Source organism: Emys orbicularis, chromosome 1, assembly GCF_028017835.1.
Source record: "Emys orbicularis isolate rEmyOrb1 chromosome 1, rEmyOrb1.hap1, whole genome shotgun sequence".
Taxonomy (NCBI): Eukaryota; Metazoa; Chordata; order Testudines; family Emydidae; genus Emys; species Emys orbicularis.
The window spans coordinates 332,543,048-332,559,557 of record NC_088683.1 but is presented as its reverse complement, the minus strand read 5'-3'; the positions used below and the strand labels follow the sequence as shown (position 1 = coordinate 332,559,557).

General features: G+C 39.6%; 1 protein-coding gene across 1 annotated transcript in view; it reads left to right on the top strand.

The window, feature by feature from the left end:
* ATM (ATM serine/threonine kinase) overlaps positions 1–16,303 on the top strand; it is a 105,717-nt gene extending 89,414 nt beyond the window's left edge. Inside the window, exons 53-63 of the mRNA XM_065405114.1 lie at positions 646–784; positions 1,770–1,852; positions 2,307–2,447; positions 3,810–3,926; positions 6,732–6,881; positions 7,515–7,680; positions 10,970–11,056; positions 11,140–11,254; positions 14,805–14,868; positions 15,863–15,999; positions 16,123–16,303. Of these exons, the coding sequence (XP_065261186.1) occupies positions 646–784; positions 1,770–1,852; positions 2,307–2,447; positions 3,810–3,926; positions 6,732–6,881; positions 7,515–7,680; positions 10,970–11,056; positions 11,140–11,254; positions 14,805–14,868; positions 15,863–15,999; positions 16,123–16,303 (1,380 nt within the window). The remainder of the gene's footprint in view (positions 1–645; positions 785–1,769; positions 1,853–2,306; positions 2,448–3,809; positions 3,927–6,731; positions 6,882–7,514; positions 7,681–10,969; positions 11,057–11,139; positions 11,255–14,804; positions 14,869–15,862; positions 16,000–16,122) is intronic.
* Positions 16,304–16,510: the final 207 nt, after the last annotated feature.

Sequence of the window (16,510 nt, the reverse complement as noted above, 5' to 3'; positions counted from 1 at the left end):
CTTGGGCACTTTCATTCTCCCCTCGCACTGTTGTCCTCTCATAGTTTCTGGCTTCTCTCCTTTTTCCTGCCCATTTCTCATCGTCTTTTCGGGGGGGGGGGGGGGGTGTCCTTATCTTTTTTCCATGTTTGTAGTTGGCTTTTCTCCTCCTCTTTGATAGTTCTGATCCCTTTCCCCAACTCATCAGTAGGCTGTATGTAGCTGTGGATTGGGGCTTCCATTGGTGTGCTAAATTGAGCAAAGTACCACAAAGTTGGGAGCAGAGAAGGGAAGCTTGGACGGGCAAGCTGCTTGAGCCTTCAGCCTTGTACATGTGAGCTGCTCCCCCAGCCAGCTACATTAGGGACAATAGCAGAAGCAGGAAAGGGGATGGTGGGTGGATTTCCAAGAGCCACCAACCCCTTTGGACATACCCACCCCCCACAAATAGTTCACTGTCCTTCCCACCCCAGGTTGGAAAACACTGAATTAGCATTTATATGAATCCAGGTTTGAATTGCAGAGGATATTCAGTATCTGTGTTTCCTGTGTTTTCACAGGATAGCTTCAATTCTACTTGATGGCAATATACTGTGTGTCTTTGACCTGGCAAGGAGTAACTTGCAAAATGTATTTGGTTTTTTGTTTTTGTTTTTTGTTCTGTAGGATCGAATGGAGGCTGCCAGCAACATAATTAACATTATAAAAAGTAGGAGACCTCAGATGGTTAGAGGTGTAGAGGCACTTTGTGATGCGTACATCACATTAGCAAATCTGGATGCCACTCCATGGAAATCTCAAAGAAGTAAGTATTTGAAAAGAGGGCTTGTTGGTCAGTAGTTAGGCAGGGTATTTAGAGTCACAATTACTAAGCTTTATTCCCAGCTCTACCATTGCCTTATCTTGGGGCAGTCACTGAGTCTCTCTAGGCTTCAGTTCCTCCAGCTGTAAAATAGGCATGACACTGCATAGGGTGGGGATAGGTCAGTTAACTATTGTTTTCTTTGAAATCCTTGGATGAAAGATGCTATTTAAATATTAAGTATTATTACCAAAATGCAGACGGGCTGCTGTACTGCTACTATGTCCTAATTATGTTAAATATAAGACCTACTCTGATTTAGAAGTCATATGAAACAACTTGCACTTTGAGGTTCAACCGGAGTGCTTCTTGGATATGAGACCTCCAGAGAATTCCTAGTGCTACTGGGAGCAGGGGAGGCCAGGGGGTCATGACCCCATCCCTTTTTACTGGCCGTAAGGGCGAGCAACGGGGGGGGGAGGGGGCAGAGAGGAAGGAGAGGAGACTGGGGTGTTGTGGGGAGGGGTGGTGCAGAGGCGAGGTCTGGTGGGGAAGTGATGGCATGAGGGTGGGGTCTCGGGGAAGGGGCAGCGCGGGGGCAGGGATTCGGGGGGAAGGGGCAGGGTGGGGCGTCGGGGGCGAGGCGTCATGAGCTCGGGGGCTTGGGGAGAAGGGGCAGCACACGGGTGACAGCTCGGAGGGAAGGGGTGGCTCGGGGGGTGGGGCCACAGTTTGGCCATTGGTGGCCCCCCCTACTTTTAGGGAGCTTCCATTGCTCTTGACTGTGAGAGAAGTGTTTTCATTACCTCAGTTTAGCTCCCTAGATGAAAGGGCCCAAGGAGTGCTTATGGCAGTAGCTGCCCTTTCCCTCACTCAGATCTTGGGTTCAGGACCCAGACTGAGCAACCTTTTGGGGGAAAACAAGGGTAAACTGATAAGTGTGAACTGCAGTTGTTGATTTAAAATAATGCATTGATTTTAACTGCAGAAGGCATAAGTATTCCTGCTGGCCAGCCTATTACTAAACTAAAGAACTTGGAGGATGTTGTTGTTCCCACCATGGAAATTAAGGTGAATAAAGTTGAGATATATTTACAATTTAATATCCATCCATTTCTTCTCAATGGAAGTCAGGGTGTGTGGTCCTTTGCCTGTGATCTTTGCTTTTTTCCCCTTTGCTTTAAATGCCCTCTTCCCCTACCTTTGTTGCATTTATGTATGTGCTTATGAGTACATGTTTACATATTTGGATATTTTTCAATAGATTTTGGTATATTTTTCTGATATTGTATATTCATCTCTTAATATAGATATTGTTTCATTAGGTTTTCATATGCTTATTTTTAGTGCTAATATGATTAATAAACTACTTGAACTTGGAGACTACAGATGTCCTATAATAACAATCTTGCATCGTTTAAAGTCTGCTAATGAAGTTTGCAAAGCTTCGGGTTTATAGATAATGAAACATTTTTCCTCACTAATGAATATGATATTTTATAGTAATTTTTAATTATAATTTCAGGTGGACCCTACTGGGAAATATGAAAATTTGGTGACAATAAGATCATTCAAGCCAGAGTTTCGCTTAGCAGGAGGCCTGAATCTGCCTAAAATAATAGATTGTATAGGATCAGATGGAAAAGAGAGGAGGCAACTTGTCAAGGTGAGCTCTATCTGCTGTAGTTGCCAGAGGGCAGTGTCCTGTTTCTACAAGTCATAGACATGGAGCCAAATTTTTAAATGTATTTAAGTGTTGCTTTGTTAAGTGTTTCAATGCCTAACTGACTTAGGAGCCTCACTCATTTTCAAAAGTGACATAAAGCATTTAGCAGCAAAGAGTCCTGTGGCACCTTATAGACTAACAGACGTATAGGAGCATGAGCTTTTGTGGGTGAATACCCACTTCTTCGGATGCATGTAGTGGAAATTTCCAGGGGCAGGTATAAATATGCAAGCAAGAGTGAGTAAGGCTAGAGATAACGAGGTTAGTTCAATCAGGGAGGATGAGGCCCTCTTTTAGCAGTTGAGGCGTGAACACCAAGGGAGGAGAAACTGCTTTTGTAGTTGGCTAGCCATTCACAGTCTTTGTTTAATCCTGAATGTCTAGAATTTGTATATCTCTGTCCTCCTACAGTGTGCACATGTACTGTTGCCCACTATGGGATAGAATATGAGACCTGCCGAAGTGTGTGATTATTTATGTTCCTTCTAGTGGCTGGAGTGTGTATTGAAATAAAGCACTGTACTTTTACACTGCTAACCAAAGATGTGCTCAAAAGTTCATGCTTGTTGGTATAGAATCATGTGGGTAGAAACTCTTTATTCTAAGTGTTTAGTCTTGTTTTTCTTAGAAATAAAAGGATTTGTAGTTGGAGATATTTTAAAAGCAGAGACTTTGAAATTTCAAACATACGTACAAGATTCTAGAAAAGTTACTTTAGAACGGATTGATTTGATTAATGATCTCTAACTCCCTTTATGCATTCCCAAGTGGCTTTAAAAATAGTGACTGCATTAGTTCAACCAGCTTCATTCTAGCCCACCTGATTGCACATGATATAGCACTACTCTTTGGAAATGTGGGTTTTACAGATCTCTGGCAGTGGTAACTAGGACTGTGTTGCAATTGTGGTACACTGAGACCTCTGGAAAAGCTGCGATCTGCAGTCCTTATGGCTAATTATGGGATAGGGTGTAGCGTTGAATGAAATGACATCTTTAAAAACATGCTAACGTAAGTAAGTTACATAGGGTTTTGGAAACCCTAAAAATCAAAAATCAAATGTTTGCAATGCGAAGAAGGAATAAAAACTGGTAGATGACTTTATTTTCAAGCTTCTGAAGTGTACTACAAAACCAAGTATTAATTATATTTGCATAGTTTGACTTGGGTGAATAGGAGAACATTTAATTTTTTATGTTTTGTGGAGGCTGTTGCTCTTCTAAGAGCACCTTTATTGCAATAAAGAGGAAGTTGGATGTTAGAAGAATTGTCCTTTAATTGCTTTTTGTATTTCTTTTAAAGGGCCGGGATGACCTGAGACAGGATGCTGTCATGCAGCAGGTTTTCCAGATGTGCAATACACTGCTCCAGCAAAACACTGAAACCAGAAAAAGAAAACTCACCATCCGAAGATATAAGGTAGCCTCCAGCTGCTGCTGCAGCAGAGTTGTGATAAATGGCTCTTGTGTAGTGTGACAATTTTACTCTCTTCTTTTATCTCTATAACCCAAAAGCTAGCTAAAAGTACGGTATGTTGTCAAGAAATTAACTATTTCCTCAGGTGGGGCAGAGTTCAGATAAAGCAAAGGTTACCATTTAATTTTCTCCAGTCTATAAAGTCCACGGAAAAATTATCTGATGCCCTGATGTCTATTTAAATACCCCTGGAAGCTTTCTTTGTAGAGACTTGAAACAGTAAAATGAGAAAGCCATGTACTGCCACTCAGTTGTAAACTGCTGACCATTAGGTTTCAGCACACAAGATCTCTTTAATTTCAGTCTTGTAGGATCCCTTACAAGTTCAACTGAGTCCAGCAGCCCAATCCAAAATCTGCAAATGCAGGATCTGAATGTCAGAACTGTATTTGATGAGACAAAGAATGAATTTAATATTTCTGGATATAAAAAATTAGTTTGGACATAAGCTTTCCCCCTTTTTCTTCCCTCTAATGTGTATGGTGTGTACAAACATAAAAAGAATTAAGATGAGCTGCTAATAAATAGTTTTTAAATGAAGGTTGAATGAGCTTTGTCTTTGACAAATTGGAACTGTGTTTCAGTCTGTGAAGTGATTTATCCTAATTAGTTATGTATCCTATAATACTTTCAAGAACTCATAGGTGGATTTCATTATGTCTTGCTTAAATAGTTTTCAATCAAACTTGGTATATTTTGTAAACATGCAAAATGAAGGAGGACAGGGAGGAAGGAAAAGTGTTCATAGGGTTTTTAAATGTATATAATAGAAATTATCATGAAAATACAAACTCCCTCTTTACTATGAGATTTCAAGTCTTTCATAATCCATCAGCAATGAACAACAAGGATAAGAAGACAGAAGATGTACAAAAAACAAAGGAGTAGGAAGGAATCAAAACTAAAAGAGATGACCACCACTCAGTAGCCAGAGGATTCTTTAGTCTCTGTACCAATTCAGTCTGCTAAGGCAACCAACAAGGAGGGGGCAGTTAGAGCCAATTGTGATGTGGACATCTGTTCACTAGTACCTGGCAATAGACTAAATTTGTGAGATTTGATAATGGTTTAAAAACTGGCTGATAGGACAGAAGGTACCATTGTGATCATCTAGTATCTTCAATTTCACATATGCTCATTACAATTGTTACATGGTATCTTAATACACGCAATTGCTTGTAATAATCCTATAAAGTTTGTGTTGAACTATTAGTAATCATTGCATCATTTTACTACCTGACCAAACATGGAAACTCAGCAGGGTAATTATGTTGTATTGAAGTATTAGTAATAGCTGTAAATGGTTCCCTAGCAGTTTCTTTTGATAAAATGAGGTCTTCCAGTTGTGCTTAGAAAAAGCTGTATAAAAACAAGTATGATGCTGTATGGAATCTGGGGGACACTTTAGGATATTATGAATACCAATATTCATAGATTCATAGATTCTAGGACTGGAAGGGACCTCGAGAGGTCATCGAGTCCAGTCCCCTGCCCTCATGGCAGGACCAAATACTGTCTAGACCATCCCTGATAGACATTTATCTAACCTACTCTTAAATATCTCCAGAGATGGAGATTCCACAACCTTCCTAGGCAATTTATTCCAGTGTTTAACCACCCTGACAGTTAGGAACTTTTTCCTAATGTCCAACCTAAACCTGCCTTGCTGCAGTTTAAGCCCATTGCTTCTTGTTCTATCCTTAGAGACTAAGGTGAACAAGTTTTCACCTTATTGTAAATATTGTAAAATATTGTAAAATTGCAATGAGTTATGTCAGATATGCCATGTAAGATATCTGCAAAAATGTTATAATTTGCCAGATATGATCATCTTGTTTATATGTTTGTATCACTGTTGTATTATGAGTTACAGATATGTATGTATGTCTGTATTTCAAATTTGTGCTATGCTTCTGGGTGACACTCCCAGACAGTTTGGCATCAGCACTGCCTAGTCTGCTTGATGGCCCATTAAGGACCATCAGCTATACAACTGACCCATTGAGAGAAGGCAAGGGATACACCTTATGACTCAGCAAGGTATGCAGGGGCATGCCTATGGACAGAAAAGGCTTCCAAGCCATGTGCTCGGCAGCTTGTGTTTGAAACAAAGGAAGCATAAGCCGCATGGTAAAAGACTATAAAAGACAGCTGCATCTTCTCCATTTTGTCTTCAATCCTGCTTCTTACCTCTTTTTATGTATGTGACTGTTTTACCATTTAACATCTCGCTTCTTGTTCTTTCTTTTTTCTTTATTATAAAACTTTAGTTTTAGACACTAAAGGATTGGCTGGCAGTGTGGTATTTTGGGGAAGATCCAAACCTATACTGACCTTTTAATGTGGCTGACCCTTTGGGGTCGGAAGAACATTTTGTATATATGAGCAGATGTTTTTTTAAATAACTTCACTGTACTGGACCTAGGTGCTGACTGGGAGTCAGAGAACTGGGATGCAATAAAGGGGGCTGTGTGATTTCTTTTTTGCTTCTTGATAACCAATGTGGGGAATCAGAAGCACCATTTGTGACTGGTTGAGGAGTTTAACTTCAGTGTTACCCCACCGGTCTTGGGAGTATCTGCTCTCCCTTTTGTAGCCTGCCCTGACCTTGGCATTTCCAGTGAGGGCTGCCCCAGGTACACCGGGTCATAACAAGGTATGTTGAACTCAATTGTACAGTCTACTCTAATACACATGCCTTTTTAAGAGATAAATGTTAGGGTTGTGGTGTTGGTATTCTTTTCCCAGGTGATTCCCCTTTCTCAGAGAAGTGGTGTCCTGGAGTGGTGCTCAGGGACAGCTCCCATTGGTGAATTCCTTGTGAATCCTGAAGAGGGAGCTCACAGGAGATACAGGCCAAAAGACTACAGCAGTACTTACTGTCAAAAGACAATGATGGTGAGTCACAATAGCAAAAAATCTTTCTCATTTAGTGTCGTGCAGAGATTCTTTAGAGTTTTGATCTTTTAAAATATATATATATATATATATATTGTGTTAATGAATACATTTCTGTTATAAACCCAATATTAAAAACCGAGAATATAGGCAATGAAATAGAACTAGTTAACTAGATCTCCAGGTTTATATGACAATAACCTGAGATTAACTACTAAAAGTCTAAATTATAAAGTAAAAACTTGGCATGTGAAGGATCAAACTATAGTTGGATCTCCAATAGTATGATGTGATAATCCCTTCCATTATCAAAGCTCGGTTGAAGTTCAGAATGGACCTTTTGTGGAAGCCCAACAGGGTATGCCATATTTTGCAGAATTAATTTACATTTGTCAGTGTTTTTCATCATAATGAGAGAACACAGTAATTTATGAAAACTAGAAAATAATTTAATTATTACCATGAATACAGAGAAGTTTTATCACAGCTGCAAGATTGTGTATCTATGTTAGAGAGAGAGCATTTGATATGGGAGTAGAGCATTGTGTATTTCTTTCCAAAGAATGGAATAGGTTCCATCCAAACTAGTTAATGGGTGAAATCATGGCTAATTTATTTGTGGTTTGTTTAAAGGATGCACAAAAACAGCATTCTGAAGAGAAATACAACATCTTTATGGACGTTTGCCAGAATTTTCAACCTGTGTTTCGCTATTTCTGCATGGAAAAATTCCTGGACCCAGCTGTCTGGTTTGAGAAACGATTGGCATATACTCGCAGTGTGGCTACATCATCTATCGGTACGTAAAGCAACTGCTGTCATTGTTTTCAAGATAATATATTTTCAAACCTAATGTTGGTAATAACTAGCATAACTATAAACAAGGAGATTAGAACATTTTACGGTAACAGCAATTAAGCTAAGACGTATTGAATGGGAAATAAAAAATAACAAAAACAGGTTGTTGTTTTTTTAAATGATGACTTCCAGCACCCAGTTTATTGAAACACTGATTCCATTTGTCTCACTAGAAAGACAGTATCAAACATTGCTCTTTTGCTTTTTATAAGGTTTTTTTAAGTCAAATTTGAAGTTGCGGAACTATTAACTAAGGTTTGTAACCTGTCCTTTAAATCGGCTTCGGTACCCAATGACTGGAAGTTAGCTAATGTAACGCCAATATTTAAAAAGGGCTCTAGGGGTGATCCCGGCAATTACAGACCGGTAAGTCTAACGTCGGTACCGGGCAAATTAGTTGAAACAATAGTAAAGAACAAAATTGTCAGACACATAGAAAAACATAAACTCTTGAGCAATAGTCAACATGGTTTCTGTAAAGGGAAATCGTGTCTTACTAATCTATTAGAGTTCTTTGAAGGGGTCAACAAACATGTGGACAAGGGGGATCCGGTGGACATAGTGTACTTAGATTTCCAGAAAGCCTTTGACAAGGTCCCTCACCAAAGGCTCTTACGTAAATTAAGCTGTCATGGGATAAAAGGGAAGGTCCTTTCATGGATTGAGAACTGGTTAAAGGACAGGGAACAAAGGGTAGGAATTAATGGTAAATTCTCCGAATGGAGAGGGGTAACTAGTGGTGTTCCCCAAGGGTCAGTCCTAGGACCTATCCTATTCAATTTATTCATAAATGATCTGGAGAAAGGGGTAAACAGTGAGGTGGCAAAGTTTGCAGATGATACTAAACTACTCAAGATAGTTAAGACCAAAGCAGATTGTGAAGAACTTCAAAAAGATCTCACAAAACTAAGTGATTGGGCAACAAAATGGCAAATGAAATTTAATGTGGATAAATGTAAAGTAATGCACATTGGAAAAAATAACCCCAACTATACATACAACATGATGGGGGCTAATTTAGCTACAACGAGTCAGGAAAAAGATCTTGGCGTCATCGTGGATAGTTCTCTAAAGATGTCCACGCAGTGTGCAGAGGTGGTCAAAAAAGCAAACAGGATGTTAGGAATCATTAAAAAGGGGATAGAGAATAAGACTGAGAATATATTATTGCCCTTATATAAATCCATGGTTCGCCCACATCTCGAATACTGTGTACAGATGTGGTCTCCTCACCTCAAAAAAGATATTCTAGCACTAGAAAAGGTTCAGAAAAGAGCAACTAAAATGATTAAGGGTTTAGAGAGGGTCCCATATGAGGAAAGATTAAAGAGGCTAGGACTCTTCAGTTTGGAAAAGAGAAGACTAAGGGGGGACATGATAGAGGTATATAAAATCATGAGTGATGTTGAGAAAGTGGATAAGGAAAAGTTATTTACTTATTCCCATAATACAAGAACTAGGGGTCACCAAAAGAAATTAATAGGCAGCAGGTTTAAAACAAATAAAAGGAAGTTCTTCTTCACGCAGCGCACAGTCAACTTGTGGAACTCCTTACCTGAGGAGGTTGTGAAGGCTAGGACTATAACAATGTTTAAAAGGGGACTGGATAATTTCATGGTGGCTAAGTCCATAAATGGCTATTAGCCAGGATGGGTAAGAATGGTGTCCCTAGCCTCTGTTCGTCAGAGGATGGAGATGGATGGCAGGAGAGAGATCACTTGATCATTGCCTGTTAGGTTCACTCCCCCTGGGGCACCTGGCATTGGCCACTGTCGGTAGACAGATACTGGGCTAGATGGACCTTTGGTCTGACCCAGTACGGCCTTTCTTATGTTCTTATGTTCTTAAGTCCTAGAAGATTTAAAACATATTTCCAGTCAAACACTGATTTCCACCGCCTCCCTCTCCCAAGAACTGAATCAAAGGAAGGCTCCATTTTTACTTTCTTTGTGAACCAGCATCATTAGTGGTATTTATAGTAATATACTCAATTTGGGGGGGAAATTTTTATCTAACGGCTGCTGCAGTTAACAAGGAAATGCAAAAAGTGGATTTTTAATAAGGTAAAATTGATTTTTTTTTTCTTAACTCCTGGATAATTGAGTTCTGGAGTTAAAATGAATATTTAGGTTCTGGAAGACATCCGATAGCAGAGTGAGTGTTAAAGTAGGCTCTATCTTAGGTCTAAACAACATGGCAAGAATCCCTATTTAATATAAGATGAACATACTTAGCATGTTGCATGTATGCCTTCTCCTAGGGTAAATTCCTGTGCAGTGGGCCTGCACACAGCCCAATGACATGTTTAAGACCTCAACATGCAGCTTAAGTGGTGTGCACAGCCCTATACAGAACCATAACCTTTCATACTTTTTCACACACAAAGATTATTTCCATACTTGGAATTCAGTATGTTATATACAGTACAATGGAATCTATTGATTGACATATGACGGGGAGACTTATTTGTGAATGACTGAATTTAGCAAATTAGTGGGTTCATTGTCAGCTAATAAGGAAAAGATCATGCATCACAAAATGCATGTTGTACATTTATTTTGACAATTGTAGTTGTGTTATTTATTATATGCCAAAATGAACTTATGAAATACTCTGTATTGTAAAAATATGAAACCTTGCTAGTAGTCACTCACTACAGCATCTCCTAGCAAATCTTTTTGCTGAAAAGTGAGGAAAGATTGCTTCTTTTGTATGTATTTATAAAATTTATAGATTAGCAAAATCCAGATGTGAGAGTTCTACTGCATATTAAATGTTTTTGACTTGTTCTTTATTTTACTGTGAATCTACTTTCTTTCTTGGACCAGTTTTATGAAGTCATAGGGCTAAATTGTCTGCTGATGCAAATGGGAAGAACTCCTCTGAAATAGACCTGTGCACATTTACATCAGCAGAAACTTTCACCTATTTTATCTAATTCATCTCTTTGGTTGCAAACTTATTGCATCACATTTGGTATTCTATACTGGAGCTACATGTATACATATAGAACTGTGTGTATTATTTTTCCTCTTACTTTTAACTTGTTTACATAAATCAAGCTTATTCTATGAATATGTTCTATTAGATTTTTCAGCATTTTTACAAAGGTGATTGTGTAAGGCGTAATCATGTATGTTAAGGAGCAATCATGTACACTAAAATGTAAAGTAGTTTTACAAATCATGATTTCATACAAATAGTTTCATTTTGAGATAATCTCTTTTCAGTTGGTTACATACTTGGGCTTGGAGATAGACACGTACAGAATATCCTGATAGATGAGCAAACTGCAGAATTGGTGCACATAGATTTAGGTAAGAGGAAAAGTAAAAAAAAAAGCTTTCAATTGTCTTTTCCTAAACATTTTTGTAACATTTCACTATATCTCTTACTTCAGGGGTTGCTTTTGAACAGGGCAAAATCCTTCCCACACCAGAGACTGTTCCCTTTAGGTTAACCAGAGACATTGTGGATGGAATGGGCATCACTGGCGTGGAGGGAGTCTTTAGAAGGTAAGCGATGCTTCTTAGGTGTAAGAGGGCAGCCGAAGGTCTCCTAAATTATGATTGTTTATAGTATGTAATATAGTGCAGAGTGTGCTGAGAGAACACTTAACTTCCTATGGAGAATAACCAAATCTGAATTAGTACCATGTAACAATCAATTATGGAATATTTAATATTGTCCTTCGGTTGCACGGCTTCTCTCCTCATTCATCACTAATGGGTTAATGCTGCCCAGTGATGGAGTTCAGAGGTGGTCAGTTGTTGCTGGAGACTCCCATCAGTGCAGGCCACTAGATTTTCTCCCTTTGGCAATGGAACAAGTTGATGGTGCAGTTTCTCTTGACCATTTCGTTTTATGGTAGAACCCTTATTTTACTGGGGATTGAGTGCTGGGGAGCACTCTGCTAGGTCTTTCCCTTTTGTGGCACTAGTGCCCCTTTGTGGGTTCCTCCGCCTGGTCTGATATCCAAATTCTGGAGTCCTCAGTGAGTAGTTTAAATAATAAACTTTATTAAAAAAAAGAAAATAAAACCATAAGCACTGGAGCGCTGTTGGTCAGGCAGAATCACAGTAGGGCAAACACACGCACACCCTTAGCCAGATTGCTTGTCAAAGAACTGATAATAATGTACAATATATATAGGTATTATCACTTGACCAATCAGTACAGAAAAACAGGTTACAAAATCAGAAACTGTTGCTGGGTAAGATAAGAAACTAATCAGAAACTGTTGCTGGGTAAGGTAAGAAACTGGTGCTAGGCAGGGACAATCATAACAGGTTCTGGAGACCCGCACTTCTCTGGCCAGGAGTCCCTTCTGCACATGTGCAGATCCGCAATGGTAACCCAGCAGACACCTTGATTGACAGCCCTTAGGCTGCACTCGCTCTACTCACCCTATGCTGTTAGTGCAGCCTATAGTGAGTAGTTCATAAAATAGAACACCTCAAAGTCACTGTACATACGTAGCATAAGTTGCCTTATGATGCACTGCATCACTTTCTTCTTGCCTTCAGACCACTGCAAAGCCATTTCAAATGCTTCGAAGGCATCAGAATATGAAGGCATGTCAACTTGCTCATATAAAACTGGTTGTTTGTAAGACTGGTGTCGAGAGTCTTCTGTATAACTTCAATTTTGATTTGTTTTCCTGTGATAGATCTAGCTGCACACTTGCCAAGGAAAACATGGTTTTTACCTAATAGACATAATGTTAGAAACCCCTCCCTCCATTACATCTAGAAATGAGACCAAACATCCTTTACCAAGGTCCTATCCCCCATCCAGCCCATTTATACTTGACAGCTTGGCTGTTGGGACAGAACTATTAATCAGGCTTGCACTATCCTCCAAAGTGAATGGGAGTTTACTCTTCTTCAGGAAGCTTGAACACGAAAGGTCTAACCTGAATCTGGATAAAGTTTATCTTGTGGTATCAAGGGAAAACAAAACCCCCAAGAACCCTGCTACCCAGCTATTCTGGATTTTCTTCAGGACAGTCTGATCTCAGAAGGTAAACAGGCTCATGCTGACTAGTACTTGGATGGGAGACTCCCTAGGAACGTTGGGTGTTCTCAGCACCCAGAGTCTTAAGAAACAGGTGGTAATAGTCACAGCAAGGCTCAGGTCACAAGTTACACACCAATACCCATGCAATAGGTAACACGACCAATTATTAGTGACCGGAGGAACAGGCCAGTTCAAACCGGACACTCCTGCAAAGGATTTATATCCCCTGTTCAAATGAAGAAAAGCTCTTGAAGCCAATGCCGAGAATTGCTAACCCAGGGTCAAAACAGACATGGCTCTGGCCATAATTTTATCACCTCTGGAAAAAGTTCCAGAGATCCAAAACTTTATTGTCCTGGCAGGGCTCATCCATAGCCAGTTATCTCCAGTGGCTGGGATTGCTGGTGCCATGCCTTGGCTTCATCCCTTGAGTGGATTCCTCAAAATGCACCTGTAGAAATTCCTTTTGAGGACATGGAACCACACACCTGATGCAGTGCAAAATTATGTGTCATTCTCAGATCACATCTGAATGTCTCTTTGTGGGCAGCTGAATACAAACAACATGCAGACAGTTGACCCAGTTTTCACCCTGGACTCTTTCATGCTCACAGTGGAAGCAAGATTCATTGGGGGGGAGGGGCGCATACCTGGAAAACAAATTTCCAAAATCTCAGCATACACATCCTTGTAGTTCACTTTGACAGCTCTGTCAGTGGCGTGTCTGACCTAAGACCACAAACATGGCCACATAGGATCAAGACCAGCAGTTCGAGTCCAGTAAACTGTCTATAACAATGACCAGTCAATATGTAGGCATCTAAGAGCAATGGGGGGAAAGTGTATGAGCCTCATCAAAGGAAGACTTACAAAATTAAGTGTCCATTCCCCTACAGAGGCATCCTTTAATAAGAAGATACTACTGGGCTGGTTCGGCTTTTGACATGTTGAAACTGTCTTCATTCCATACAATCTCAGAAAAATTCTCCATATCTTTTGGCTCAGAACAGTCTCAAACCAAGACCTATTCACACACTGCAGCCAATAAGATATGAGCACCATCATTACCAGGAGGCGCTGGAGACGGATTGGCCATGTGCTTCAGATGGAAACCGATTCCATCACCGGAATAGCATTAAGATGGGCACCTGAAGGCAAGTGAAAATGAGGCCGCCCAAAAACAACATGGCGAAGAGCTGTGGAAGCTGAGCTGAAAAACCTGGGACACAGCTGGGGAACCATTGAAAGCCTTGCCAGAAACAGGCAAGAGTGGAGGAGCTTCGTCGCTGCCCTAAACACCAGAGCGTAATGGGAACATGATGATGATGACTGGGTTAGTTCCCAGATAACTTCTTAGTTTATATTGCTTTCTTTATATGGGGGAACAGCCATTCTTGCCTATTATTTTACTATAATAATTAAAAATCTGTTCTCCTTTCCTCCCTACTTCTGTGATTCGCTGCTCACTACTTCCCATTAGTGATGAATGAGGAGACGTGCAGCAGAATGAGAAATTTCTTACCTGCTAATCGTCTTGCTGTTAGCACTTTCTCTCCTCATTCAACCCTCCCTGGCAGTTTGGTAAGTGACTGGAATACAAATTGATTTTTTTGTCTAATAGGACACTTAGACATATAATTGTGTTAAGGTTAATTAATATATCAGGTTTTTGTTAAGTTGTTGCTAATAAACGGTTGCTGGAGTGTTACTGCAGTTTAGGAAGAACTCGTCTGCTGGCCTGAGCTGAAGTTCATGGCTAGTCTTGAAGCCTCCAGCAACAACATTGGGCTGCCTACAAATTCAGAGGTGTGGGACAGTAGCCCATTAGTGAAGAATGGAGAGAGAAGCTGCTAACAGAAAAATTTATCAGGTCAGAAATTCCTCAGTAATTTTCTAAAATGGAAGCTTCAGTGAGGATAATCTTGTGGTAAAATAATCTCTGAGAAGGGTACGAATACCAATTGTTTAAATGATAGAAAAATACTCTTTGGTTTTACTAAAATGGGAGAAAATCCAAAAATGTGATTTAAAAAAAATATTTTGTAGATGCTGTGAGAAGACTATGGTTGTTATGAGAAATTCCCAAGAAGCTTTGCTGACTATCGTGGAGGTAAATGTTTCTTCATGCTTCCTGATGGAAAACTGAAAGAAAACTTTTAATTCCCTGCCTTCATATATACAGACTGGAATGTTGTGATTCTTACTGTCAGCTACAAATGAATATTTGTAACAAGCTTTTTCACGTTGTAGTTCCATTGCATTTTCCAGAATTACTCATGCATGTAGCTTTTTCAAAACAGTCACCAGCTCACATTGCTGTGGTAACCGTTTCAGGCATATAAATTATTAAAATAAATTGCCTGTTATTCAGTATCCAGAAACTTCCAGACCGAGAGAAATATAGCATTCCTACCAGGACCAATGCCATGGGAATTAAATCCCTTTTATACAGTACTTTCAATAGACAAAATGTGGTGATTTCATGCAGTGTAATAGAAAATATCAGTTTGGGTATTTTGCCCTGGCAACATGATGTTATTTTTAAAAAACATAATATTCAAGGCACAACCATAAAACAATGGTCCTGCTAATGAAAGCAGGGGGCTGGACTCGATGACCTTTCGGGGTCCCTTCCAGTTCTATGAGATAGGTATATCTCCATATATTATATTTTAATGCTAACACAAACCAAACACTCAGCAAAATAAGAGAAACAACAGTGTTTTGCTACACAAGCTTCTTAATAATTTGAAAATTAAAAAGGAATTAAAAAAGGAGAATTAGATTGTGTACTGAAAACCAAAAACAATATTTAATCATTAAAAATAATGACCTTTTAATTGTAGAGATGGGACAACGCAGCAAAATTTGGATTGGATCAGAAGTTCTCCGGTGTCTGGGGATGGTCAGAGGTGTAGGGTTTTGATTCTGGACCATGTCTGCTTAATTGAGACATTCTGATTCTACTGGATTGTGCCAAATAAGAGGATCTTACTCATGTGTCTAGCATGGGCGTCAGCTGTTTTATTTATCTCTTCCTGTTAGGGCATTGAACTAGTTGTAGTTTAAAACTTAATTTAAACAGATAATTCTTTCCTATGTAGGTGCTGCTCTATGATCCTCTCTTTGACTGGACCATGAATCCTTTGAAAGCATTGTATTTGCAACAGAGACCAGAGGATGAGGCTGACATCAACTCCACACTCAATACCAGTGATCAGGAATGTAACAGAAAAGCCAGGTAAGAGGTGCTTCTTTATTTCTTGCCTTGGATTTCATTCTTTTCTCTTCTTACCCAAAGTTGTTCATCCTATTCGGGCTCCATGTATAATCTGATTGTTTGTCATTTTTATTTTGCTATCAGAGATGACCAGAGTTTTAACAAAGTTGCAGAACGTGTCCTGATGAGGCTTCAGGAGAAGCTGAAAGGTGTAGAGGAGGGAACAGTGCTCAGTGTGGGAGGACAGGTGAACCTTCTGATACAGCAGGCCATGGATCCCAAAAACCTCAGTCGGCTCTTTCCAGGGTGGAAGCCCTGGGTATGATCTTGAAGTATCCAATAGGTTTTAAAGTGTGAATAGGAAACCTGTTTTATTTTGGGGGAAGGGTGGCTGGGTCAGCATTTCATATTGATGTTTCCTAATGGAAATACTATATCGGAATCAACTGTGTAGATTATAAAGCAGTAGTACTGAAACAAGTGTTTAATTTTTAAATGATTTTTATCAGATTATATTGTTGATCTCCAGAAT